The sequence below is a fragment of the Ochotona princeps genome, chromosome 14, assembly GCF_030435755.1.
Source record: "Ochotona princeps isolate mOchPri1 chromosome 14, mOchPri1.hap1, whole genome shotgun sequence".
Lineage (NCBI taxonomy): Eukaryota > Metazoa > Chordata > Mammalia > Lagomorpha > Ochotonidae > Ochotona > Ochotona princeps.
Genome location: NC_080845.1, coordinates 5503362 through 5531116, shown reverse-complemented (window position 1 = coordinate 5531116; position 27755 = coordinate 5503362). Strand labels below are relative to the sequence as shown.

Genomic DNA, 27755 nt, shown 5'->3' with positions numbered 1-27755 from the left:
TGCAGCCAAGCACCTGCCATCTGCCCGCCAGGCCCGGCGCCCCACCTGCCGCTGCAGCCCTGTGGCCTCCTGTTCTTGCTGATGGAACCCAGAGAGGGAGATCGCCTGGGACTTGTCAGCCAACGGTGACGGGGCCTAGGAGTCTGTGCCAGGCCCTTCGACTCCCAGGCTTTGACTCCTGCGGCTTGATCAAGGCACTTCTCAAGCCATCGTATTTCACTCCACAGAGGTCTTAATTTTTTTTTTTTCAGAGGTCTTAATTTTAAAGGTGATGTGTTTTCCATCGCAAAAGCTCCATTGGGGGAAGTTGTCAAAATCTGAGAACTATACCTAGAATTTTTTTTTAAAAGATTTATTTATTTTTTGAGCCCGGCAGCATGGCCTAGTGGCCAAAGTCCTCGCCTTGAACGCCCCGCGGTCCCATATGGGTTCCGGTTCTCATCCCAGCAGCTCCGCTTCCCATCCAGCTCCCTGCTTGTGGCCTGGGAAAGCAGTTGAGGACGACCCAAAGCTTTGGGAGCCTGCACCCACATGGGAGAACTGGAAGAGATTCCAGGTTCCTGGCTTCGGATCAGCGCAGCACTGGCCATTGCAGTCACTTGGGGAGTGAATCATCAGACGGAAGATCTTCCTCTCTGTCTCTCCTCCTCTCAGTATATCTGACTTTGTAATAATATAAAAAAAAAATCTTTAAAATAAAACCTTCTTAAAAAAAGATTTTTTTTTTTATTGGAAAGTCAGATTTATAGAGAGAAGGAGAAACAAATATCTTGTATTCACTGGCTTGTTTCCCAAGTGGCTGCAATGGTCGGAGCTGAGCTGATCCAAAGCTAGGAGCTGGGAGCCTCCTCCAGGTCTCCCTTGTGGGTACAGGGTCCCAAATCCTTGGGCCATCCTCTACTGTCCTCCCAGGCCATAATCAAGGAGCTGGATGGGAAGAGGAACAAGTGGGACCTGAACCAGCACCCACATGGAATCCTAGCACATGCAAGGTGAGGACCTTAGCCACTGTGCCAATTGCGCCAGGCCCTATACCTAGAGTTTTTGAGTCTGAGCCTTGGAAGCAATCAAATCGAGTCCAACTTGGGGGCTGGTATTCAAAGCACACACCTAATTTTGTTCCTGTCCTCCTGGCATCAAAGCAGAAGATGAGCTGTCATTGATTTTGTAATCAATTCAAGATGGCACCCAGACTGCGGGAAGAGGAGGGGCGGGGTGGTACTTGCCTTTGCTGGATACCCTGCTGCATGCACCTGCCACAGACCCGCGGCTTCCCAGTGTCAGGCCCACTTTGAGTTGTGAAGTGGGAGTTCTGAGAAGGTGGACATCACACAGCCCAGGTGTGCAGAGCCAGGGTCTGAGCGAGGCTGCCGATCTACAAGGTCCACCCTCCCTGCCTTGCCTTCCTGAGCCATTGCGGTGTGGCGGTGACACCCAACACACCCCTGGATAGCCCTACTATTGATTGAACAGCCCAGGAATCATCCAGCTGTGCCTCCATCCTTGAATGTCTGCTTCATGAACAAGGCTTTCTGTTTCGTTACAACTATGGTTTTCTAGGTCAGGCTTGGAAGTGGAAGCCATAGTATTCACTGAGAACAGGTGTGCTCAGACTGACAGGCTATCATGCACAGAGCGCCTTGCCCTCTGCTGTGCAGGGAATCTCAGTAAAGGGTTGCATTGGTATGTAGCAGTCATTACTTCCATATGGCACCGAAGTTGTGGATGGTGAGCCTGTGAGGGTCAGCCATGAGGCTGGCAATGACAGTAGGTGCGTGTCAGCAGCCGGGTGGAGTAGCTGGGCTTATGAGTTCCGACACGGTTCCCATGCACTCTCCGTACATCCAGGTGGCTCGACTTTGCGGCCAGAGTCCCAGAATCCTCCATCTGGGTCCTGGGCTACATTGGCCTGGCACAGCACTTCAGACCTAACTGCCCAGCCAACAAATTTTGTCTTGGGATATCCCTACTCTACTGCCACTTATCTCTCTATCCACTGCATCCTCTGCACCCAAAACCCTCATTCCTCCTTCCTGCTGGCTCCCTGGTCTGTGTCAGCTGTTGGGCAGTTGACTCTCACTGGAAATCTAGGATCTTATAGAAGTGTCAGGGCAGAGGACTCTTGGACCTGTCATCACGCCTCCACTCTTGTCTCTGGCTGATGGGCTGGGCAGCTGGGCACGGCTCTGCCATGATGCCTTCACATGCCCCCTGTAATCCCACTGGGGTTGCTCCTCTGTCTCCTCCACTTTGCATCACTTGAGAGGAGAATTGCTGACCCAGGCCCCTATGGGTGCAGGAATGGGGGCGGGATGGGAGGGATCCCAATGTGTGGCCAATGAAATATGAAGTTCCCAAGCTGTGGAGTCACATGGGGGAGGGGCAAGGAGGAGGAGGTGAATTGAGCTGCTTCAACCATTCATGTGCCTCTCAAACAATATGTGTTGTGAGAAAGAACGGACTCCTAGACCCAGAGATGCTGACAGAATAGCTTGAGAAAACTTCGTCATAGACACCCTGGGACTTGTGGCTGGCACCAAGGGCAAGTGTATTCCTGTCTCCTCCTCACCCTTGGTCCTGGTGTGACCCCACTTTCCTCCTATCTGGTACTAAAGGTTTAGCCCCAGGCCTCATTCCACGCCCACTTTCTGCTTTGACACTCCTGTGGAATATTTCGCCACCAGAGTGGAATCCCTGCTGAAATGGACTCTCTGTGCTCCTCAGGAACTGGCCAGCTGCGGATGGAGTAAGAAGGAGAAACACAGTCTCGCCCCCAACGTTGTGGCCTTCACTCGGAGGTTTAACCAGGTAAGCCATACCCCTTGCTGGTGGCTGTGGTTAGAGCCACCCTGGGGGTCCCCTGACCTTGGAGGAGCCCTGCCAGGGTCCAGGCCCAGGCACCTGGGCAGGTCCCCATCTCAGCTTCGGTACGCCCCTACCCTCGTCCACTCTGTGCTAGCCCATGCTGCTGGGATCTGGGCAGGTTTTCCCTGTGCTCATGGCACTAGAGGAACTTCGTCTTCCAGATGTGGGTGCTCCATGAGGCCCTACCTGTGGGCTCTGTGCCCACCCACATGTTCCAGCTTGTGGCCTGTTCTCCTTCTCCCTCTTCAGCTCTGCCATCTTGCCTTTTGCTCCCCTGCCTGCTGCTCCAAATCTCTACCGGTTGGGCCCCCACACGTGGTCCTTCTCAGCCCAGAGTTCTACCTGTCTGCTCAGCTCTCAGTCAGATCTCAGCTAGAACATCACTTCCTTGGTGGGGAGTCTCCCCTGAACCCCCTTCCTGTAAGAGGCCTCCCTATCAGCCACAGCTCTGCCACCCTCTTCCTTCCTGTGTCTGTGGTGCATGTCGCTGAGGGGCCCTACTTTCCCTTGGTGCATCCAGAAGCTCCAGAAGTGCCTGTGTTGTTCACAACTCACTGTGTCCCCCACCCTCTGCCTCACCCCGCATCAGAGGTGTCAGGCCTGGAAGGGGCGGGGCCCTCAGCTGTCCACATGCTAGTGAGTGAATGAGGGAGGCTTCTCCAAGCAGCTTCTTTGAATTGTGCTGGCGCAGCTACCAACCCTGGGGTGCTCTGACAGGTGGGAAGGTCAGGGTCTTGGATTCAATTGAGGGAGGGACTTCTGGTGTCTTCCGTGGGAGGCCACCTGCACAGCTTCCTGGCCATCACCCAGATGCCCCGTGGCACTGAAGGTTTCTCTTCTCCTCTTTGTTTCTCTGTTCCACTCATCATTTCTCTGGTTTCACCCGAGGAATGACCGTGGCCCGGAGGTTGTGTAATGTCCGTGACTGGCCCCCAGGCTCCTGGGCCTGCAGTTCCCACTGGGCCGCCTCTGCAGCTGGGCCTGCCCTCTCGGAAATGCCTGGTCCTTTGCATCACTGTTGCTCAACTCCCCGCAGGCCCCTTCTGGCCTCTGCCCCCAGCGTGGGGGCCGCCTCAGGAGGCGCCTGCTTGTGGCTGGAGACCGAGGCTGGGGTTCGCGTGCTAGTTGTGCAGGAAAGACCAAGTAGACGGAGAAGGTCTCCATGCATCCAGGCTAAGAACTGTACAGCATTTGTTTGGAAAGAGAAGTCCCAAGGCTTCTGGTTGCTTTCCCCCACCCCCGCTTTTTGAAATATTTTTTTTTTCAAGCAAGCATAGTCTTTAAAAAAAAAAAAGCAGATGTGCATCAATTATCAGGGGACTGGTTGATTCCTTAACAAAACGATTTGACCGGGAGCCAGCTCGGTCCCACCTCTGAGCTGCCACGGGGCTCCCGGAGGAGGCGGGCCACCAGAGGCTCTCATGTTGTCAGGTATGCACGCAGATGCTAGGTCAGCTTGTTCTCTGAACAACTGCATTGTGTTCCACTCAGAACAAGGCGCGAGATGAACTGTGCGATAACCCAACAGAGTGCTCTGGGCTGTGGTCTTTCTGCTTACTGCCCATCAGTCACTCAGAGCCAGCCTGGTGGGCCCCTGGGGCTGCTGCCTGGAGAAAGGAGTGTCCCAAGAAACGGGAGGGAGTCCCTTACCTCGGTGCCTCTGGGTGTGCCAAGCCTGTGTCTCAACCGCACGGAGGTCACAGCGCAGTACAGAAGTCCTCAGACCTCAGTGTAGAGTGGGCTCTCTTGAGAATCTTGGCAGCATCACATATGGACATCACCCAGAGATAGGTGGGAATATCCTAAGTTCACATTTAATTTCAGGGAGCCCACTGCTCCCTGTGGTCAGTGTGGTTGCCGCAGTCTCCATGAGGCAGAGCTAGCTTTGAGTCCTGGCCCTATGACTTCAGCACTGTGGATCCGGGGCTGGCCTGGGGCCTCTCTCAGCCTCATCTTCCTCATGTATAAAGCGGGAAGAATCATACCCACTGGTCTTTGGATATACAATGATAATCATGGATGTGAAAGGTTCAACCTGGAGCTTGATACGTGATTAATCGATCTCACTAGTTTGCAAGCAGTGAGCACCTCTGGGTGCTGAGGAGTAGGAGCCCTGAGCTGAGAGGAAGGCTCGTGCCTTAGTGGAGGCATGTGGTGTCCCAAAGATGTGAGAATTTGGGAGAAAACAGAGGGAATTGGACGAAACCAAGGCACCAGTGGGAAGCTAAGAGTTGCTGGCATCTGAGAGTTGGCAGAGGAGAGGAGGCAGAGGGAGGCCGTGAGGTGGAAGGTGGGAGGAATGTGGGAAAATGTTGGGAAGGAGGGGGAAGCTGCAGAGGGCCAAAGAGGATGAGTCCTCTGAACCAGCAGGAGGGGACCATTTCCACAGAGCTGCAGCTGGAGGGGCTAGAAGGCAGGGGAGAGAGAAGGTGTCGGGGGTCCTGGGGAAGAAGCTGAGGATACGGGAGATGTAGAGTCCCCAGGATGTGGTTGAATGTTCCTTCTTCATAAAAGAGCACAGAGCCTGGAGGACATTCAGATTTTGAGTAGAAGGATCCAGTAGGGTCAGGAAAAGTTACAGATGGGCAGTGTTGGGGCAGGGTGGATACTGAAGAACTGAAGTGCAGGAACAGGTGGGAGAGGCTGAGGTACAAGTGGACAGAAGGCACAGGTGCAGGCTCATGTGTAGGTACAGTGCAGGGAGGCTCAGGGTCCCACCTCGGTGAGGCAGGAGGTCAAGGAGTCCCAAGGAGGTAAGATGTCTAGGTTGGGGACCAAGCTGGAGGCTTTGCCAGCTGCCCCAGGCAAAGAAACTTAGAGCCCTGGCAGAGATGTGACGGAGGGCCCTGGAGTTGGGGAGCAGGTAGCAGCACCCAGGGAAAGTCCCTTCTGAGTTGGTTTATAGGAAAGCTGTGAATAGAACAGGCTTATGAGATGTTTGTAGCACCTGTCCCATGAGGTGTGCACACCCGGACATACACCACGGGACAGGTGAAAGTCAAGGATCACCATCCACTATGTTAGCATTTTGAAGCACACACATTGTGTCACCCTAATTACCTGTAAAAGTGCGTCCCACTGGTTAAATCTTTTTCCATCTTGGGGCTGTTCGCATACACTGTGGCTGTTGATTTTTGTTCATTAATTTTGTACCCTGCCACTCTACCAAACTCTCGTACAAGTTCTAGCAGTCTCTGTATTGAGTCTCTTGGCTCTTCTACATAAAGAATCATATCATCTGCGTATAGTGAGAGCTTGACTTCTTCGTTTCCCATTTGGATTCCTCTGATTTCTTTTTCTTGTATTATGGCCTCAGCGAGTACCTCTAGGACTATGTTGAATAGTAGTGGAGAAAGTGGACATCCTTTGTATTGTTCCAGATCTCAGTGGGAAGGGTTCCAGCTTTTCTCCATTCAGTATGATGCTGGCGTTGGGTTTTTCATATATGGCTTTAATTATGTTGTGGATTTTTCCATCTATGCCTACCTTGGTTAGGGTTTTTAGTAGGAAGTGGTGTTGGATTTTGTCGAAAGCTTTTTCTGCATCTATTGATACTATCATGTGATTTTTGTTTTTCAGTTTTTGGATGTGTTGTATCACATTTATGGATTTCCGAATGTTGAACCATCCCTGCATTCCAGGGATGAATCCTACTTGATCTGGATGAATGATCTGTCTGATGTGTTTTTGAATTCTGTTGGCTAGTATTTTGTTGAGAATCTTAGCATCAATGTTTATCAAAGAGATAGGTCTGTAGTTTTCCTTCTCTGTTAGTTCTCTGTCTGGTTTTGGGATTAAGGCAATGTTGGCTTCATAGAGTGAGTTTGGAAGGGTTGCTTCTTTTTCTATTGTTTTGAAGAGTTTGTAGAGGATTGGGGTCAGTTCTGTCGCAAGATACCATTCAAAATAACAGAGAAAAGTATGAAATATCTGGGAATAAATCTAACCAAAAATGTAGGAGACTTATTTGAAGAAAACTACAAACTACTTAAAAAAGAAATTGAACAAGACCTCAAAAGATGGAGTAACATCCCATGCTCCTGGATAGGTAAAATCAATATCATTAAAATGTCTATACTGCCAAAAGCAATATATACATTCAACGCAATCCCAATCAAATTGCCCAAAACATTCTTCATGGAAGTGGAAACAATGATCCAAAGGTTCATCTGGAAACACAAAAAGCCACGGATAGCTAGAACCATCCTGAAGAACAGGAAGTTAGCAGGGGGAATCACAGTTCCGGACCTCTGGACATACTATAGGGCCGTGGTTATCAAAACAGCCTGGTACTGGCACAAAGATAGAGAGGAAGATCAATGGAGCAGAATAGAAACACCAGAAGGGAACACAAACAGGTACAGTCAAATAATCTTTGACAAAAAGACAAACGACAATCCAGGCAAATGGGAAGGTCTGTTCAATAAATGCTGTTGGGACAACTGGTTAATAGCCTGCAGAAACAAAAAGATAGATCCACATCTCTCACCACACACTAAGATCAGATCTAAATGGATAACAGATCTAAACCTACATCCAGAAACCTTCAAACTTTTGGAAGAAAATGTTGGAAACACTGCAACACTTAGGGGTAGGCCCTCACTTCCTAAAAAAGACTCCAAAAGCAGTAGAAATCGAGACCAAAATAAACAATTGGGACCTCATCAAACTAAGAAGCTTCTGTACAGCTAGAGAAACAATCAACAAAGTAAAAAGGCAACCCACAGAATGGGAGAAGATCTTCGCACACGACATAGGTGATAGAGGGCTAATCTCCAGAATATACAAAGAGCTACAAAACAACCAAAATGTCAAAACAAACAAGCCACTCAAGAAATGGGCATGGGAAATGGGCAAACACTTCACAAAGGAACAAACCCAATGGCAAATAAACATATGAAAAAATGCTCAAGTTCCCTGGCAATAAGGGAAAGCCAAATTAAAACATCAATGAGGTACCACCTAACGCCAGTAAGACTGGTCCACATGAATAAAAGCACCAACAACACTTGTTGGCGAGGTTGCGGGGAAAAGGGAACCCTACTCCACTGCTGGTGGGGCTGCAGGCTGGTACAGCCTCTATGGAAATCAGTATGGAGAATATTCAAACAACTCAAAATCAACATACCGTATGATCCAGCAATAGCACTCCTAGGAATATATCCAGAACAATTGTTTTATGAGAAACCAACATGCACTCCTATGTTCATAGCAGCACAATCAGTAATTGCAAAAACATGGAAGCAACCAAAATGCCCATCAGCAGAGGATTGGATAAGAAAGCTATGGTTCATCTACTCCATGGAATACTACTCAGCTATTAAAAAAAACAAAATGCAGTTCTTTGTGGCCAAATGGGCCAAACTAGAAACCATAATGCTAAGGGAAATGAGCCAATCCCCAAAGGTTAAATACCACATGTTTGCCTTAATTTAAGATGATATGATGTTATGTATAACACGTTACGTTATGAATGTTATATGTTGTGTATAAACTAAAATTGAAGTATAGGTGAGGTGGTCACAGAAGGTGGCTAGGAACTCGCATTTACTTTTAACATATTGGTTACTCATTACTATGTCAATTAATTCCATAATGATGTAAATTTTTGCTGATGGTATGTTGGAGCTTTCAGTTGACTGGGATGATACTCTGCTGGCTCTGTCTTCAGACCAGAAAGGGTATACCTAAGAAGCCATTGAACTTGACTGGACAATAAGATGCTGGACTCTGTGTTTGGTATACGCTTGCAATGGGGGAATCTCAACTGAACTTGAGCTGTGGTTGTGCAACAAGGTGGAGGAATCCACCATGGTGGGAGGGTTTGGGGAGGGGTGGGGAGAACCCAAGTACCTATGAAACTGTGTCACATAATACAATGTAATTAATGAATTAAAAATAATAAATAAATAAATAAAAAAGAATTTAATAAAAGAAATCAAGAGGTTCACAAACTCCAATCAGAAAAAAAAAAAAAAAAAAGTGCGTCCCGCACTAATTCATGATGAAAAGCACTCCAGCAAATTAGGACCAGAGGAGGACTTGGTCAAGCTGCTACAGGACGTCCACACAGCTGCCTTGCCAGCTTCCTGCCCACTGGGGCACTGGATGCCTTCTGCCCAAGGCTGTACTCTGTTCAGCATTGTCCCGCAAGTCCCTGCTATTGCAAGAGAAACAAGAGACACAGATTGGAAAGGAAGATGTGCAGTCATCTTTATTCACAGATGACGAGATTTAGAGGAAATCCATCAAGAAAACCAATTGTCAACACATAGAAGCCGGCTGCTTTCATATATACCAGCAACCAAGAGTGGGCATTTGATATTTAACAATTATACCATTTACAATAGTACCAACAAATAAGATGGATCTCCCAATGCATCTAAAGAAGTGTGTTGATGTACAGAAATACTGACAGAGAGAATCCATGTAAATGTAAATCACCAGAGGGAATATTCCGACTTCCTGGATTGGAAGACACCGTGTCGTCATCAGTTCTTTCCGACTTGATCTGTAAAGTTGATGCAGTTTCAGCCAACCTTCTAGAAAACTGTAAGTATCAAAGAACCCATTCTGAAGAGGGTGTGGGAAGGTTAACCCAGCACAACAGACAATGCGGGGAAAGAAAGTTGGAAGACTTACTCCACCCGATCTCAGGACTCACTGTAAAGCTGTCGTGAATTGAAGAGCCTGAAAGTGGCCCAAGAGAGGCTACCTCGGCCTGTGGGACACAGTGAACCCACACATTATAGTTGGCTGATCCTTCATAACAGTGCAGGACCCCTCCATTGACAAAGAATGCCACCTTCAGCGAATGGCCCTTAAACGATGAAGACGTCATTTTGTGTGTGTGTGTGTGTGTTTGTGTATGTGTGTGTGTGAAGAAGCAAACTTTAGGCCTCTCATAAAAACTAACCAGAATGAATCACAGACATAAATGGAAAAAAAGCTATGCACTTTTTTTAAAAAAAGAGTCATATTAATTTTTATTGGAAAGTCAGATTTATAGAGAGAAGGTAAGACAGAGAGAAAGATCTTCCATCTGCTGGTTCACTCCCCAAGTGGCCACAATGGCTGGAACTGAGCTGCTCTGAAGCCAGGAGTCAGTAGCTTCTTCTGGGTTCACCACATGGGTGCAGGTTCCCAAGGCCTTGAACCATCTCTGCTACTTCCCGGTCCATCAGCAGGAAGCTAGATTGGAGGTGGAGCAGCCAGGACATGAACTAGCACCCGTATTGGATCCAGCCCCTGGCAGGCAGACGATTAACCTGTTGAACCAATGTGTCAGCCCCAAAGCTATAAACCTTTTAAGAGAAAACATAGCAAAGGATCTGAATGATGTTGGATCTGGTATAATGCCAACAACATCATTCACCATTGGGGAGATACCAAGCTATGCATACCTATTAGAACAACAAAACAAAATAGGAAAACCCTGGCAGTACCACTTACTTGCAAGGATATGAAACATCCCAAACTGTCATGACCCACTGGTAGGTATTCAGGATGGGTCAGGTGCAATTAATCAATTCCCTAAGACCCCACCTCTAAACATCATGGTAAGGCGAGGTTTCCTCTTGCCACCGTTAAGTTGAGTTTGACATTTAAGCGTCTGTGTGAGTCCAGGGGGATATATCATTCTCAGGTCATGTAACAATGTGGACTGATCTTAGGGGTGGAAAAATCCAGTCTGAAAGGTTTGTTACGGAGGAGTCCTGTACTCTTCTTCCTCCTCTTCCTCCCCGTCCTTCTCCTTTGACATTCTGGAAAAGGTAAAACTACAGAGGTGATTAGCAGAGCAGTGGTTGTCAGAGTTTGGGAAGGAAGGGTTGGGTGGGCGAGATAACAGAGCAACTGCCTTGTGTGTTGTGGTAGTGGATGCATGGCCCAGGCGTCTGGGGAAACCCAAGGAACTTCACAACACAGAGGTGGAAGCCTTAATATATACAGACTTCACACATTGAACCTGGAGGTTGAAGGGTCCTAGAGTAGACCACAGAACGTGACAAAGGATCCTGTGTCATCCATGGATAACAAGATAACCCCTACTCCCACCCCAGGAAGGGAAGGGAGGAGGTTACCAACAGGGGTCACTTGGCCATAGAATAGCTTCTGCAAGAAGTGACACAGAGGAACTGCGTGTAAGCATTGCAGTGCACCGCACTCTGGAAGACTTCATCCAGCAAAATGGGCAACCATCCTGAAACCACTGCCCCTGTCCAGTCTGCTGGAATCAAACAGCTCAGGAAATGGACAGTAGATGATGGGAGCCACAGTTCCTTTTTTCCCCTCAAAAGATTTATTTATTTTAGTTGGAAAGGCAGATTTATAGAGAGAAGGAGATACAGTGAGATCTTCCTTCCTCTGCCCAAATGGCTGCCATGGCCAGAGCTGAGCCGATTTGAAGCCATTAACTTCTTCTGGGGCTCCCATGTGAGTGCAGATTCCCAAGGCTTTGGGCCATCCTTTACTGGTTTCCCAGGCCACAAGCAGGGAAGTGGATGAGAAGTGGAGCAGCCACAGACACAAACTGGTGTCCATACGAGATGGTGGTGCTTAAGGTATAGGATTAGCCAATTGAGCCATCATGCTGGCACTGAGCCACAGTTCTTACTGTTGCAGTGGGAACTTAGAGACAAGCAGGGACATAAGGCAGGAATGACTCGCACACCAATGGGTTGGAGTTGGATACATTAGTGTGAACTCACACTTAGTTTAATCTGTATGGGTGTTTATAGAGATGTGTGTGTTGCTGGTCTGGTGTACACACACACACACACATGCAACGACCTGGCTCTACCAGTTAACAGGACCAGGAAACAGACACCCCACAGCAGCAAACACACCTAGGACCTGTCCTGGTGCTAATCTGGATTTCTGAATAAAAGCACCCAAGTTTTGTTGGAGAAATGACTGACCTTAGGGCCAGCAAGGGACAAAGAGCCAAGCGAGAACTCGCTGTGGCCAATGCCAGGCCAATCGGAGCAACAAAAGAAACTCCAGAGTATTGGGTTGTGACCCCGAGAACAAAATAAATATCTCCGAGTCCTGCCGATGTAAATAATGATTGGGTAAATAAATGCAGGAGGACTAAAGATCTTCCCAAGCTGAGGAATCCCAGTGAGATGTGTACCCTGGCCTTGGAGGCAGGCCTCCCTCCCGCCAGTCAGTGTGGCTGAGCCTGCGTGTCCCTTCCCAAAGTGGGTTTGTGTAGCCACTTACAGGCGGATGGACTTTTTTGCCTGGTCTTTCATGCAGTGTTGTCAGTGAGTCTTTGGACAAATATAAGGTTACCTGATAAAGTTCATGAAAAACAGTGGAGTTTAAATTATTAGCTTATCTTGCTATAGAACATTAAAATACATGCATTGTTCTTTAATAATTCACCTTTTCCATCTATCATGTAAAAAAACTGTTTTGTACCAAAATAGACTGAAACTTTTTAAAAAAAATATTAATTTTTGTTGGAAAGTCAGATATACAGAGAGGAGGAGAGACAGAGAGGAAGATCTTCTGTCTGATGATTCACTCCCCAACCGGCCGCAATTGCTGGAGCTGAGCCAATCCAAAACCAGGAGCTAAGAGCCTCCTCCAGGTCTCCCATGCAAATGCAGGGTCCCAAGGCTTTGGGCCATCCTTGACAGCTTTCCCAGGCCACTAGCAGGGAGCTGGATGGGAAGTGGGGCTGCCGGGATTAGAACCGGCCCATATGGGCATGTGCAAGGCAAGGACTTTAACCACTACGCTATTGCGCCAGGCCCATAGACTGAAACTTTTAATCCCATATTCCCACAGACTTCTGGGAATGTCCTCCTAAGTTTCTGTATTTTCATAGGGTTTCTGTTTTCAAGAAAACCTCTCTGATACATCCTCAGAGATTCACTTGAGTTCTAAATGTTTCTGTTAATTTCTGCCCCCCTCCAAAACAGTGTATAAAAATGATAGTTTTCTCCACACTGTAAGTATAATGTGTGAGTCACGAAATGCAGCTTATTTAATATACAAAGAGCTTTAAAATTATGTATTTATTTGAAAGGAAGAGTGCAGAGAGGGAAAGAGAAAGATCTTCCATCCTCTGGTTTGTTCCTCAAATGCCCACAATTAGCCAGAATTAGGCCAGGCCAGAAGCAAGAGCCAGGAGCTCCATCCTGGTCCCCCTCTTGGGTGCAGGGGCCCCATGAGTTGACCCGGCACCTGCTGCCGTCCCAGGGGCAGTTAGCAGGAATCTGAATCAGAAATGGAGCGGCTGGGACTGGAACTGGCGCTCACACAGGGTGTGTGATGTCCCAGGCAAGGGCTTATTAGCCCATTGTGCCACACTGCCTGACCCTAGAGAGAGCTTTTGTCAGGCAGCAATCCTAAGAGAAATGATACCCCAACAGGTGGATGAATGGAGGCCCTGAGCAGGCAAGTCACAAGGCAGCCAAAAATGTTAACTTAGCAAAACACTGAGTCTACTGACTCATAGTCATGAGGAAAACATTGTAGAGAAGCAGTGAGATACCGTTTTGTCCATTGTGTTAGTAGAAGACTGATGACTGTGTGTGTGTGTGTGTGTGTGTGTGTGTGTGTGAACATGTGCCTGCTTACCCTGGTTGCGGGCTGAGCTGACAGGCCTGTGGAGGGGCCCACGTGGTTGGTATGCACTTTGGTCCTCTTTTATTCGCTCCACCTTAACAGAAATCTGTTCTTGGGCCCAAGTGGAAAGTGGATGCTCATCATGGCATTGTGTGTCATGGTGAAGTGGCCAGAGGCCAGCCACCTGACAGCTGGGGTTTACCTAAGTTAGAGACCAACACATCCCCAGAAGCCACATTGTAAAATACACATGCACTTGTAAAAATACATAAATGACTGATGTTACCACTGGCTGAGGAAATCGCCATGCAGGTCTTCCCGCTCCTTCTCCCCTGCAGTGTGTGGCCTGGCGGCCTGTGTGGGCCACAGGGTTTGGGTCTTCTCTATTTGCCTATGTTTCCATCATTTTCTGCATGGAACTCATGTGAAATCTCACGAGAACTAAAATCTGATTAAAAACATCCATCCAATCCACCCCTTCAGCATGGCCCTGGCCCAAAACCTTGACATTTGTCAGGGGCTGTCACGTCAGCGTTGTAACAGGCATCCACGCTGCCTTAGGGTCTCACTCATTCCTCTGGTCCATCGCCTTCTAGACTGCCCATACAGGAAGGCATCCTCGCCCCGCCCCACCCCTTCCAACAGCCCGGTCCCCCTCGCTCTGCGGTGTCGGTCTTCACTGTTATCCCTACCTTGGGAACTACATCCTGCATTAGCTCACGCAGCTGCTGGGCCCACCTTACTCGTGCCTTCCCCGTGGGAGGTCCATCCAATTTCCCAGGCTTACCTTTCTCTCAGAGCCTTCCTGTGTCATCTCCACCCCATAGTCCAGATCTCGTGCTTGCAACTCTCTGTGGCCACAGTATCAGCACTGCCTTTGGCGCTGGGACTTCTGGGGAACTCTGTCTCTTTGTCACCTTCCACACTAGGCAAGGTATGGACACTCTAGGGCCATGGCAGCTTTGCAGGACTCCCTTGAACTGCACTGTGGCTTCTAAATGTCTCCCCGTACGCTGTGTATCACTGACCCAGCGTCAGCTCTGCTGAGTTCCAGACCCACGCAGGGATCTGCCACCTAGGCATGATGGGCCTAAAAACACGCCTGCCTTGAACTCTACTTTACAGGCAGCCTGTCTTTGTTTCCAGAAAAATTTTCTCTCTCGCTTTTTAAATATTCATTTATTTTTATTTGAAAGGCAGGTTTACAGAGACATAGAGAGATTTCTACCTCTGGTTCTCTCCCCAAAAGGCTGCAGTAGCCAGAGCTGAACCAATTTAAAGCCAGGAGCCAGGAGTTTCCTCCAGATCTCCCATGTGGTGCAGGGTCCCAAGCACTTGGGCCATTCTCTGCTGCTTTCCCAGTCTGTCAGCAGGGAGCTGGATGGGAAGTGGAGCAGCCAAGACACTGTTCATGCCATATGGGATGCTGGTGCCGTGGGGTAGAGGACTAGACTGTTGAGCCATGGTACTAGCCCTTCCAGGATGACTTTCTTACGCGACTAGTCAGACGTTTTGGCCTGAGCTTCATTGGAGGCAATTCCTTGGAAAAAATGATTCTGTGGAAACCCAAGCATGTCCTGGAGGCAACCACAGCTAGCTGTGTTGACAAAACCCTTTTCTGTCATCCCCCTGTTACTACAAAAAGCAGGCTGCTGGCTCTGGGCTCCTTTGTGTCTTCCCCCGAGAAGTGACAGCATTGCCCTGGCTCCTTAGCCCTGGCACATCCCTGCCGCCTTTTTCCCTTGTGTTTCCTTCCACTACTGCCCAGGCCCTGCCCTTCCCCAGGTCCCCCAGCCATCCTCGAGGCTCTGGGCCCTGCCCTTCACTGGACTCCCCGCTTTTCCTTGAGGTACTGTCATTGCCCTCATAGACTTCAGCGCTGCATGACCATAGAGCTGGAGTCACAGCAGGGGTACAGGAACCAAGTCTGGCAGCCTGGCTGCCCAGCCTGTCCTGGCCCTGCCCCTTTCTGCGTGGGTGGATGCCTCTCTGGCTCCAGGGGGGAGCAAGGCTGAGGTCTGAATGCCAGCTGCCAGCAGAGAAATAAGATCCTTGATCTGTATTGCTCTGTGGGGCTTTGTGTCACTTTGGTGATGGGACAGGCCTCTCCTGGAGAATGAAATTTGCCACGGTTGTGTGCACAGCAGTGACTCCACCCTGCAGTGGACCTGGCTGGGGCTGCGGACCTCATGGGGGTGGGGGTCCTGCCAGCAGGCACATTGCTGTGTCTGGCCATTCACCCGTCTCTCCACCTATCACCTTTCATTGTCTTCCCTGCAACTGGGATCCTCCAGAGCTACCATGGGGCCCCGCGCTGCCCTGTGTGGCCATGTGAACACCTTCTCCTCCCAGCAGCTTGGTGGGAGTTGGAGGGGGCTGACTGGGAGCACAGGGCCCTGTGCAGGGTCAGATGCTGTGGGGACCCAGCTTCCTGCCCTCTTGGAAGCCCCGTGAGAGGTGGGCCAGGCTTCCAGGAGGTGGCCCAGCATTCTAACGGTGTGTGTGTGTGTGTGTGTTTGACTCTACAGGTCAGTTTTTGGGTCGTCCGAGAAATCCTAACAGCACAGACTTTAAAAATAAGGGCCGAAATCCTGAGCCATTTTGTGAAAATAGCCAAGGTAAGTCGCTTTGTCCTCCCTCCCTGCCGCACCCACTGCACCCACTACCTTTTCGTATTTATTTTTCTATGTGTGGAATGTGTGTTTCTTTTGTGATGTTGCAGTCACTTAGCTCTGGGCCTGACTTTCCCACCCAGCTGCAGGACCTGCCCGGCTACCCACCGGTCCCACATCACCCTGTAACTTTGGCTGCCAGCATTCTCTCCAGCAGTCACCATCTCTCCACCAGGCCCCAACACTGCCCTGGGGACTTGTCCCTTCCCTTGTTTTAGATTTAGCTAGGCTGGGCATGGTGGAGTCTTCTTTGCCCCAGCGCTTGTGGTGGCAGCACATCTTACAGGATTGTGTCACGAGCTGGCAGAGCCCACCTCCCGTCCCCCAACTCCATCCTGAGCTTGAGGCCTGTTGCTCCTCCCCTCACACCCCCTGTCCCCAAGAGCCTCTAGTGCCTTGGGCTAATAGGTCCTGCCCTTGCCTCTCACCCCTCCTTCCCTCTTCTCCCCAGCCCTGAATAATGTGCTAGCCTGTGATTTTGGACGACTTCCATGCCCGGGCAGCTCTTCGCAGCCCCCTGCCCCCATCACCGGGGTATGCCAGGCCCCAGGCCACAGCTCTGGCTTGCCTGGCTTGCCGCTTTCCCTGTGTGTATGTGGGCTTCCTTCCCCACCACCCTAGGGCAGCTGCCCTGGTCAGAGCTCCCATGAGCAGGGCAGCATAGCAGACCTCACTCCACTGTCACATTCAGGGCTCAGGTCCCCATCCTTGTCCTGTTTGCAGAGGAACAAAGCAAAGTATAGAGAGATGAAGGCCTTGCTCGGCACCCCGCAGCTGGCCAGAGGCGGAGCAGGGAGCAGAGCTCTGCCACCAGTTATAGGAAGGTCAGGGGCATTGGTCATGTTTACATCCTGGGGGTGAGGGATGGCTGGCTAGCAGGCACTCTAAGTCCTGTGAAATCACTCGGTCTGGCCCTGTTGAGGCAACCCCAGGTGGAACTTGACATTCCATACGTCTCTAGCAGGCTGAGTTTTCAGTTGATAATTTTCATGGCCCACAAGTGACACTGTCAATGTCCAAGTGACCCTTGGCAGGAAGAAGGTTCCCTACCCTTAAAGGATCTGTACCGGTGCTGGCTTAAGAGATGCTGGCTGCTGCCCATCAGTTCTGTACTGACTCACACGAGAAAGTGGGTTGTGGTTCTGGCTGGCCATTACCTGCCTTGTGCCAGTCGTGAGGATGCCAAGTCCAGAAGCCAGACTGCCACGGGGCATGCATGGAGCAGGGAGCTGGGGTTGGAATAAGGACTGGCTCTCCACCCCACCTCACTGTGCTTTCTGCCACAGGGAGGGACCAAGCTGAAGCTGAGGGGGAACCTGCATGTTCTCACTGACGTGTGGCCTTCCCAGCTGAGGGGATGAGAATTGCCTGCACCCTCCTTGGCTCCCACGGGCAGTGCTCAGGCGACCACGAGGGCTCACGTGGTGGCGGCTGCTGCTACTGCTGGCATGGACGCCCTGCCGGGACAGTGCCCAGATGCATCTAGGAACAGAACCTGGAGGGCGCTTTCCAACCTCAGCCCAAGCTGTGCTTCTGCCTCCGAGCCAGATCCACCTGCTGGCTATGTTCCACACACGGCTGCATTGCAGGTTCACCTTGAGCAATTTCAGAGAGGAGAGTGAGCAGCTGGTGTCTGCCCGGGAGCTGTTATTTCCTACACAGGATATTTTTAAGCCTAATTGGATTTCATAAAGATGACAACATTTGGTAACACTCGAGCGTGTTTTTGCTCTGTTTATAGTAGCAAAAATAATCTGTTCCATATCTTCTTTTCTCCCCCTCCCCCGCCACCAGAAACTTCTAGAACTCAACAATCTTCATTCGCTCATGTCTGTGGTGTCAGCATTGCAGAGTGCACCCATCTTCAGGCTGACCAAGACCTGGGCTGTAAGTGTCCCCTCCTGAGTTGGATGCTGGCCTTGACCACCACGCTGGGGGAAGAGTCCCCAAGCCCTGGGCTCTGCCTCATGTTCTATTCACGGTCCATGGCCCAGTCCCTGGGAGTGAACACAACATCTCTCTGGGTATCCTTGCTCCTTCGGTGACCCCACCAGCCCCATTTGGGAACAAAGGAGAGGCAAGGGCGCCAGTGTGGCTGGGGTCAGACACCCTCCCCTCTCTTCCCTCCCCAAGCGTGTATCTTCCTGGACTTGCCAGGCCTTGGGTGATGACCAGGTCAGTGGCCTGACTCTTGCCGGGTTGTTCTCTGGCAGGCTGCACATTGCCCTTGCGAGGCCCCTTGGCTGATGGTTCACAGCTGCCCCCATCACTGGCTCCATAGCTAAGGATTTCTCTGCAGAAACCTGGGACCCTCCTGTTGGGAAAAGGGATTTTTTTTTCCCTGAGGCCATGGGTAATTTCAGTTCTGAGGTGGAGTCTGATGGTTATATAATTGAGTCTGTAGGAAAGTTTTCCTCCTGGAAAAATACTTTAAAAATATCTCAGGCCTCCTTATCCTCCTGAACTTGGTGCAGGGCCTGACATGGGGCGGGGAATGGGTAGGGGGAAGTAATTTACCATTTCCATCTCTCAGTCGCATCTGTCTTCTGGCCAGGCCCGGGGGTCTCCCGCTCACAGTTGCACAATCTGAGCCTCTCAGAACCTGTTTCCGTGCCCTCGCCTAGTGGGGACAGTGGCCTCACCAGCTGATTGATTGAGCTCTGTCCTGCCGGTCTGGGGGTGTGCTGGGGAGAGGGTGATCTGTTTGCTGGTCCGGGAGTCTTGATAATGCACCGGAATTATGCTGTTGAGATGATCCCAAACAAGCCTCATGTCTTCAAGCTGCAGTCTCTGCCTTTCTCACCGTAGCACAGTAGATCAAGCACCTTCAGCTTGCAGCCCAAAGGCTGGGCATGCCTCTTCAGAGGCCTCTCTGAGACGACACCCTGAAGTCAAGGCCTGAGTGACAAGGAGGAGCCATGCACATTAAGATGAGGCTGAGCTTTTGGGCAGAAGGGGCTGTAGCAGGACAGGGGCCTGCAGCAGGTGCCTCAGCAAGATGCCATTGGGGGACCCAGAGAAGGGTGTGGCCAGGGCTCAGTGAGCTGGAGAGATTGATGTGTCACACTCACAGCTTGTGACAGGAGGTAGAATGCATTCTTTTACAGTTAAAAAAAAAGTTACTGAAAAGCAAAGAGAGAGTCAGAGAATCAGAGATCTTCCATTTGCCTGTTGACTCTTCAAATGTCTGCAACAGCTAGGACTGGACTAGGTCAAATCCATGAAGCCAAAACTTCCCGCGGGTTTCCCACATGGCTGGCAGGGACCCAAGCACCCAGACCATCCTCTGCTGCCCCCCAGCATGCACATCAGCTGGAAGCCGGATTGGAAGTTGAGCTGGGACTCAAACCAGGCACTGGGGTATGGCACGTGGATGTCCCTAGCAGAGTTTTAATGCTTGTGGCAGGCAGGTGCCCTCTCTTCAGGATAGACCGTACCCCGTGTGCTCTGAAGGCTTTAACCGGGGGCCAGGCGGGGTCTGGTATACTCTAGCATTTTCTGTTACTGTTGTCATGGTTGTTGAATGTAGATTGGGAGGGACACCAAGAGAAGAAGAAACCCAGGGCAGAGTTTGGAGGCCAGGCAAGGTGTCGGGTGAGTTGATGTCCACTCGGGTCAGGGGTGCCATGGGCAGGGAGAGTGGGCTGATGGGGCAATACCCTGAGGGGTCCCAGGAGGGAGGGCCTGGGCAGCTGGGATGCTCATGAGCACTTTTCTCCAGGGAGCCTGGCTTACTCATAACACTCCAGGGGGCAGGGATTTCCTGGAGTATGGGTGAGTCACTGCTTACCGTCGCCCCAGTCACATGCTACATGCCTCACACACATATGCACACACACCACACATGCACATGTGCCTGCGCATCATCCTGAACACATGCTCTGCCTGCTCCATGCATGCTCCCTGAGGGATTTGCCACTCTCTCCTGACCTGGTCCAGAGAACTTAACTGGCTCACAGCAGCAGAATGAGTACTGAAGCTGTTGGTGGCTGGGGCTGGACTTGCAGCCCACATACTGAGTCAGAGTCCCAGTGTCAGGGTGATGGCATACATGCACTGTCACTCCCCAATGCCCAAGTAGGTGGTGCAGGCCGCACGCAGGGTGTGGTCCCCCAGGAGCAAATGTGGTGCTCCCAGACTTCCCTCTGGTGGCACCAAGGTAGGCAGGTAGGCAGGCCGGCCGCCAGCTGCCTGTGTTGGGCTCCTCTGAGCACTGGCTTGGGGTATGGGGTCGGGGAGGCAGGTGAGGGGGCAGGACATGGGAGGCCTAGGAACCCTCTGCAACTTCCTGGTGCGCCTTTCCCAGCTATTCCCACCCACACTGCTGCTCAAGGGTCCCTCGCCATTGACCTGTGTACGCCGTCACAGCTTTGGCCGCAGCTCAGCATCCCTGTCGGGGGCAGTCTCTTTTCACCTGCCATCCTCACAGCTGTGGACACAGGTGTTCTGCCCAAGTCCCCACCGTCATCCATTTCACATCCCCTAGAGATTTTGTTGTCACCTTCGTGCTTCCGAGGTGCCGGCTCTAGGGTTCTGGCCCTGACCTTACTCCTGAACCCCAGGTCTCACTGCTGCAGCAGCTCTGCCAGGCCCTCCACTTGGCAGGTCTGACATCATGCTCCAGGAGACAGGGAGATGCTTGCTTCCTGTTAGTCTGGTCAACGTTACCACTAGGTAAAATGCAGCCAACTGCAAAACCAACCAGCCAGACTGAACCCAGAGGGACAATCCGATTGGGAGCAGGGACCAGAGTGGCTCCCAGGAGTTGGATTTTAGCACCCGCATGAGAGGAGCATCCAGGTTTCAGTCACACACTTGTTGAGGGGCAGGGATGAGGGCTGAATTCAACTTTCCATAGAAAAGAGAGAGCTGGATCTGTTACTGGTGGCATAGTGGGTAAAGCCATCGCCTGAAGTATGGGCATCCCTTGTGAAGCACTACTCCAAAGCTATTCCAGTTTGAGGCCCAGCTGCTCCACTTCCAATCTAGCTTCTTGCTAATGGACCTGGGAAAGCAGCAGAAGATGGTCCAAGTGCTTGGGCCCCTGCACTGATGTGGGAGACACGGAAGAAGCTCAACTTGGACCGGCCCAGCTCCTGCTGTTGGGGCTGTTTGGGGAATTAGCCAGCTGATCCAAGACCTTTGTAACTTTGCCTTTCGAATGAGTAAATAAATCTTTAAAAAAGGAAATGAGAGAGCCCTCAGGTGTCCCCCATCAAAAAATTTCTGTCCATCCTGGGGATGCCCGAAGGGAGCGTCGATGGGCAAAGTTCCCCGTGTGGCTGTGGGGATCCTTGGCCAGGAAACGAGAGGCATGGAGGTTGAAAGCACCGTCGCAGCCCTGGGCGCCTCTTACGATGGGGACTGGGTAAGAGAGAAGGTGACCATGCACGTAGTGGGCTCCAGACCAGTGTCCAAGTCGCCTCTTCCCGACGGTTCTCCATGGGGCTGGTGAGGGCCACGGTCCTGGGAAGGCCCTTTGGTGGCTGAGCTGTTCTCTTCGCCCAGTTGGGCTCTGTACTTCCGGTCCTCCTCCCACCGCTGCTGGGGTGTCTGGGTGATGTGTGGCTCCGGGTTGCACAGTCCTGATTAAAGGTGGCTTTGGACCTCCTCTGCTCCCCAACCCTTTCCATCTTGCTGGGTGGGGAGCTTTGCACTCACTACTCCAAAGTGGGGTGCACTGCAGTAGCTATTCCAAGGCCCTTCCTTTCTGTTAGCTCACCATTGGAGCATACATTTCTCTACCTCCCATTTTTGCAATAAACGATTATCTTGTCAAACAAATTTTTTTAAGACTTACTTATTTCTTATTGGAAAGTCAGATTTACACAGAGAAGGAAAGACAGAGAAAAAGGTCTTCTATCTGCAGATTCACTCCCCAAGTGGTTGCAATGGCCGGAGCTGACCTGATCCAAAGCCAAGAACCAGGAGCTTCTTCTGGATCTCCCACGGTGCCAAGACCTCGGACCTTACTCAACTGCTTTCCCAGGCCACAAGCAGGGAGCTGGATGGGAAATGGGGCAGCTGGGACACAAACTGGCACGCATATGGGATCCCGGCACCTGCAAGGCGAGGACTTTAGCCACTAGGATAAAACGCCAGGCCCAAATAATTCCTAGCCAACATTTGAGTTCGTTCGTTCCTTCCTTTCTTCTTTCTTTCCTTCCTTCCTTCCTTCCTTCCTCTCTCTGTGTCTCTCTTTCATCAAATTTATTTTTTATTTACCACAACATCTTCCCAGGACTGTGATGTGGGTGCATGGCCTGAGCATCCGGGTGACCTTTCATTGCTTTTCCAGGTGCATTAGCAGAGCTGGATCAGAAGTGGAGCAGCTGGGACTTGAACCGGCGCCTGTGTGGGGACACTAGTACTACAGACAGAGTTTAATTTGCTATGCCATCATAGCAGCTCTCATCCTGTGGGTTTCAATGCCTGCCTTCCACTGACACCTTTGATTGGAGGGAAGTTACCAAGCTCCCCAAGAGAGGTTGGCCTGTCTTAATGGGAGAGGGTTTTCATCTTCCAAGTGTGGCCTTTGAAAGTTGGTGGATACGGAGCATCATCCCACTTGCCAAGGACATAAATAGGGGGCATTTTGGCAAAAGTAGCAGACCCTGTAGGCTTCCCTGCCCATTTCATACCTACTGCTGACCCAGGAAAGCTCCAGCAGTGTGGCCGCCCCTCGGTGCCCCAAGTCACGTGCACAGGAGACACAAGGGTTGGCCAGAGGAATTTCCTGTTTAAACACAGTCACAATCCACTCATTCTTTCCCTTTTGATTAGTATTCACTGTTCTTGCCTCCCAACCTGTGACTGGCACCCTGCTAGCGAGTTGAATTCTGCTCAACTCTGGAAAAGTAGAATAAGCAGAGAAAAACGATGGTCACGTGGCCAGGGCACTTACACGGGCAAGTCGGGGCCAACTGCCCCAGGCAGGCTGTGTAGTCGCCCACCTATGCAGTCTCACCCACGGCAGCTGCCTTATAGCCAGGAGCAGTTGTGTGAGCCTTCGTGTGTGTCCCATACCTCACTCCCTCCAGGCCACTGTCCTGTCCCACATGGCGTGCTTGTCAGCTCTCCTGAGGCTCTCCCTGGTCTGCCTGCCTTGCTGCCTAGTTTGTTCTGTACCTCCACACCCCTCCTGGGGTGTTTCTGACACCTGTTCAGTGCTCAAGAAAGTTGCACAGATGGGCTGGGGGCATCCCTTGGCAAATGTGTTCCAGGGAATCCTCAGGCAGCTGTGTCCTAATAAGACTGGCTGGCGGTGGGGTGCTCTCTCTTTGGGTTGCAGCAGATGTAATTTAAAAGCAATTAATGAAACTATTGGAAATGCATGGTGAAAACTGTCCTACACATTCAGGTTTGTTTGGCTGTTTGTGTACATGTGACTAGTTAATATGTATAGGCGAGTGCAGGTAACTGTTACATCATTTTTAAATTTTTAATCATTTTAAAAAATATTTATTTATTTATTTATTGGAAAGTCAGATATACAGAGAGGAAGATCTTCTGTCTGCTGATTCACCCCCCAAGTGGCCGCAGTGACTGAAACTGAGCCAATCTGAAGCCAGGAGCCAGGAGCCAGGAGCCAGGAATCAAGAGCTTGTTCCAGGTCTCCCACACAGGTGCAGGGTCCCAAGGCTTTGGGCCATCCTCAGCTGCTTTCCCAGGCCACAAACAGCTGGATGGGGACAGGCCTGCTGAGATTAGAACCCGCACCCATATGGGATTCCAATGTGTTCAAGGCTAGGACTTTGGCCACTAGGCTAGTGTGCCAGACCCAATTATTATTTTTTTAAAGATGTATTTTGAAAGTCACAGTTAGAAAGAGAGGAATCTTCTGTTCTTTGGTTCACTCCCCAGATGGTCACAAGCACCAGCACCAGGCCAGGCTGAAGCCAGGCGCTTCATCCAGGTCTTACATGGAGGTAGCAGGGCTCAGACACTTGGACCATTTCTTGCTGCTTTTCCCAGGGAGCTGGGTCAGAAGTGGAGCATCTGGAACATGAACTGGCTCCATAGCAGGTGCCAGCATTGCTGCAGGCAGCACCTTGACCCACCAGGCCACAGCACCAGCCTCTAAAGGCTGTTTTTTAAGAAGGGAAAGTGATAATGGAAGAAATGCAAGATGAGTACTTGTCAAAAGTTTTACATAACTCATTAATTAATGAGGAAACCAAGAAAGCTATTACAGCTGTATTGAAAGAGAACGCAGGGTGGGTGGGAAACTGGGTGGGGCTTCTCCCTCAGTATCCTCCTTTGCCTCAGATACATTAAGGAAACAGTATGGAAATAATAGTCTTTTCTGTAGCCCTTGAACCTTTTTACCCTAATTAACTATGTAAAGATTGTCAAAAATAAGATTTAAGAAAGAAAGAAAAAAAAGATTATTGCCAAATGCCAAGCGGGGAAAAAAAAAAAAAGAGAGAAAGAGAACACAGCATACCACACCTCTAAAGTCAGGTTAGAAATAGCAACACAATTTTACAATGTATATCTCAGCCTCGGTCTCTGAGACAGTTTTGCTTGCATCAGTACATCGTCTCCAGCGTGATTTCTATCCTTAGGGTACAAAATAGCCTCCGTCAGAGACAAACATGGCTAGGACACCACCAAATTTCACAGTAAAATTTTTTCTTATGTTTGTTTCAATGCACAGTCTGTATCAGATCTAACATTTTTTAAAAGATTTATTTATTGTTTTTATTGGAAAGTTAGATTTACAGAGAGAAGGAGAGAAAGATCTTCCATCCACTGGTTCACTCCCTAAGGGACCGCAATGACCAGAGCCAAGCCAATCTGAACCCAGGAACCAGGAGCTTCTTCCGGGCCTCCCACATGGGTGCAGGGTCCCAAGGTTTTGGACTGTCCTCTGCTGCTTTGCCAGACCACAAGTGGGGAGCTGGATGGGAAGTGGAGCAGCCAGGTTATGAACTAGTACCCATATGGGATCCTGGGCATGCAAGGCGAGGACTTTAGCCACTAGGCTACCACACCGGGCCCTCAAATCTAACATTTTACATGAAATATGTGATTGGGTGTGTTTTAATTTTTTAGAAACTGATATTTTGTATCCAAAGAGGTTAAAAACGTTGCTTAAAAAATGCCCAGTCTCATTCCTTACTGATTCGCTGCTTAGGCTGTTGAATCCATTGGTCTGTGGATGAGCCACTGCACTAGAAATTCTTTCCATACCAACGGGAATCGAAGCAGAATTTTGAGCCAGTTTTAACATATTTGTAGCAGCAGCCTCTTTGTTGGGCAGCATTTCCACAAATCAAGACATGTTGTTCCCTCAAGGCAGAGGAACAAGGGAACACCCTCCTAAAGAGAGATGGAGGGGATTTCTTCTGTGGAGCCCACTTCCAGATTTGTACAACTTGATCAGAAATGGGGGGAGGTTACTGAGTCAGGTAGCAGTGGCACCCTGGAGCACTCTGCAGTTGTTCTTATAAGATTTATTTGAAAGAGCTACAGAAAGAAGGAGAGAGACAGGGAGACAGATCTTCTGTCCTCCGGTTCACTGCCCCAGTGGCCACAATGGCTGGGGCCGGACCAGTTGAAGCCAGGATCTTCTTCCAGGTCTCCCACAGAGGTATGGAGGCTCACACACTTAGGCCATTTTCTGATGCTTTCCCAGGCCACTAGCAGGGAGCTGGATCAGAATAGGAGTAGCAGGGACTTGAACTGGTGTCCATACGGGATGCTTGTGACGCAGGTGGAGGCTTGACCTAACTGGGCCAGGGCACTGCCCCTGCAGTCCCCTCCTCGGGTGTCCCACTGTTTGTGCTCCGTGCCTTGACCTGTTGGTGAGTCCCATTCGTCCCTGGGAAACAGCACTTGGCACCAGGAAAATGATTTAAAAGCAATGTATAGGGGTCCCAGTTTTACTTTCAATTCACTTTGCATACAGCTCTTTTCTCAATCCGTGTGTGTGTGTGTGTGTGTGTGTGTGTGTGTGTGTGTGTGTGTGTGTGTAAAGTGTTTATTACTATGAAAGGCAGTGAGAAAGACAGATCCTTACTTTGCTGGTTTGCTCTCCAAATGGCCACAGCAGCGGGGGCTGGGCCAGACTGCGTCCAGGAGTCAGGAACTCCATCTGGGTCTCTCATGTGGGTAACAGGGACCGAAGTCCCCGTGCCGTCACTTGCTGTCTTCCCAGGATTCACTTTAGCAGGAAACTGAATGGCAGGTAGAGGAGGCACTTGAACCAAGCTCCCCAGTGTGGGATGCAGGCATCCCAAGCAGTGACTTAACCTGCTGTACTGCAACGCTGTCCCTCATCTTGTCTGTCTTGGTTTTATTCCTTTCCTCTGTCAAGATTTTACCTGTTTATTGATTTTTTAAAAATTGGATCTAGGTTCAAGTATTATTTATATAGGTTTGATATTTAGCTTTCTTCGATTTTTCCAACCAATGTGTAATTCTGTCAACCTATTTCTTCTATCTTGTCAACGTTTTTGTTTAAGATGCAGTTTCCCAAATGCCTTTTACAGTTGGGACTGAGCCAGGCTGAAGTTGAGAATCAGAAACTGAATGGAGGCCTCCCATATGGGGTGCCAGGAACCCCATTACTTGAGCTATCACTGCTGTCTCCCCTCACCTGACCCCTGGGGTCTACATTATTAGGAAGCTGGAGTCGGGAACTGGAGCTGGGTATCGAACCCGGGTACTCCAATCTGGGATGAGGTGGTGTAACCACTAAGCCAAACCCCCACTTCATTCAGCCTACTTTTTACCGGCTTTATTACAATCAAGTTGAGAGCTATGATTTTTTTTTTTCTCTCAACAGAGCTCTGGCCTTATTACATAGTTTAACATACAGTGGTTCTAATTGTTAATGCGGTTTGCAAATAGTTCATATTCTTGGCTTGTATTACCACTTTTGCCCCAGAATTATTGGACTCCTAAAAAATTTCAAAAATTTTGATTTTTTAAATTTTAATTTTTTTCAGCACAACAATTATTTTGGCACTCTTGGTTGTGTGCTAGGAGACACGTGAGGTGCAGGAAGTAGTGGGAGATTACCTGAAACAAATGCAGTCCAGGTCAGCCACAGCCAGTTCCTTGCACCCCTGGGTGCCGTGGATTGAGAATACTCTCCTGAATTGCACATGTGCCAAGCAAGTACAGACTTTGCCTCTTGCTGTCGTCACCTGAACAGCACGGGGCATCCCAGGTGTGGCATGTACGGTGTGTGTTGGGCACTGTGGAAAGGACGCAGGGTCTGTGCAGACCCCATGCCCTTCCATGTGAGGGCCTGAGGCTTCTGTGTATTTGGGGACCCCAGGGATTCCTGTTCACAGCCCCCTCAGTCCCTGAGAGGCAGCTGGAGGCGGAGGAGACACTCACGCTGCCCCAAGGCTTGTGAACTTGACAGCAAGGAAGCTGCCTGTCACACTTGTGGGCTGCTCTCTTAGTCTCACTGCTTTACCTCTTTTCCTGAACATGAATGGTTTTAGTATCTGGCTCCGCGTAAGCAGCTCATTTCTTTTCTTATACATGGCTCTAAGGCTTTCCATAAACCCTAAAATGTGAACGACCCTCAGTTTGTTATGAGGTGTGCAACTTGCAGCTCAACTTGCAATAAGTTTAAAACGTGTGTAAGTAAATGGCTATTGTTTTCTGAGTAAACAAACC

At 50.1% G+C, this 27755-nt stretch overlaps 1 protein-coding gene across 9 annotated transcripts in view; it reads left to right on the top strand.

Annotated features, from left to right (window-relative positions):
* Positions 1-27755, top strand: part of RALGPS1 (Ral GEF with PH domain and SH3 binding motif 1) — a 225108-nt gene that overhangs the window by 80708 nt on the left and 116645 nt on the right. For all 9 annotated transcript variants that reach the window (XR_009246649.1, XM_058672755.1, XM_058672754.1 and 6 more), the window contains 3 exons: positions 2725-2808; positions 15972-16061; positions 17910-18002. Coding sequence is in view for 8 of the 9 variants with exons in the window: in XM_058672755.1 (XP_058528738.1) it covers positions 2725-2808; positions 15972-16061; positions 17910-18002 (267 nt within the window). In the remaining variant the exon portion in view is untranslated. The remainder of the gene's footprint in view (positions 1-2724; positions 2809-15971; positions 16062-17909; positions 18003-27755) is intronic.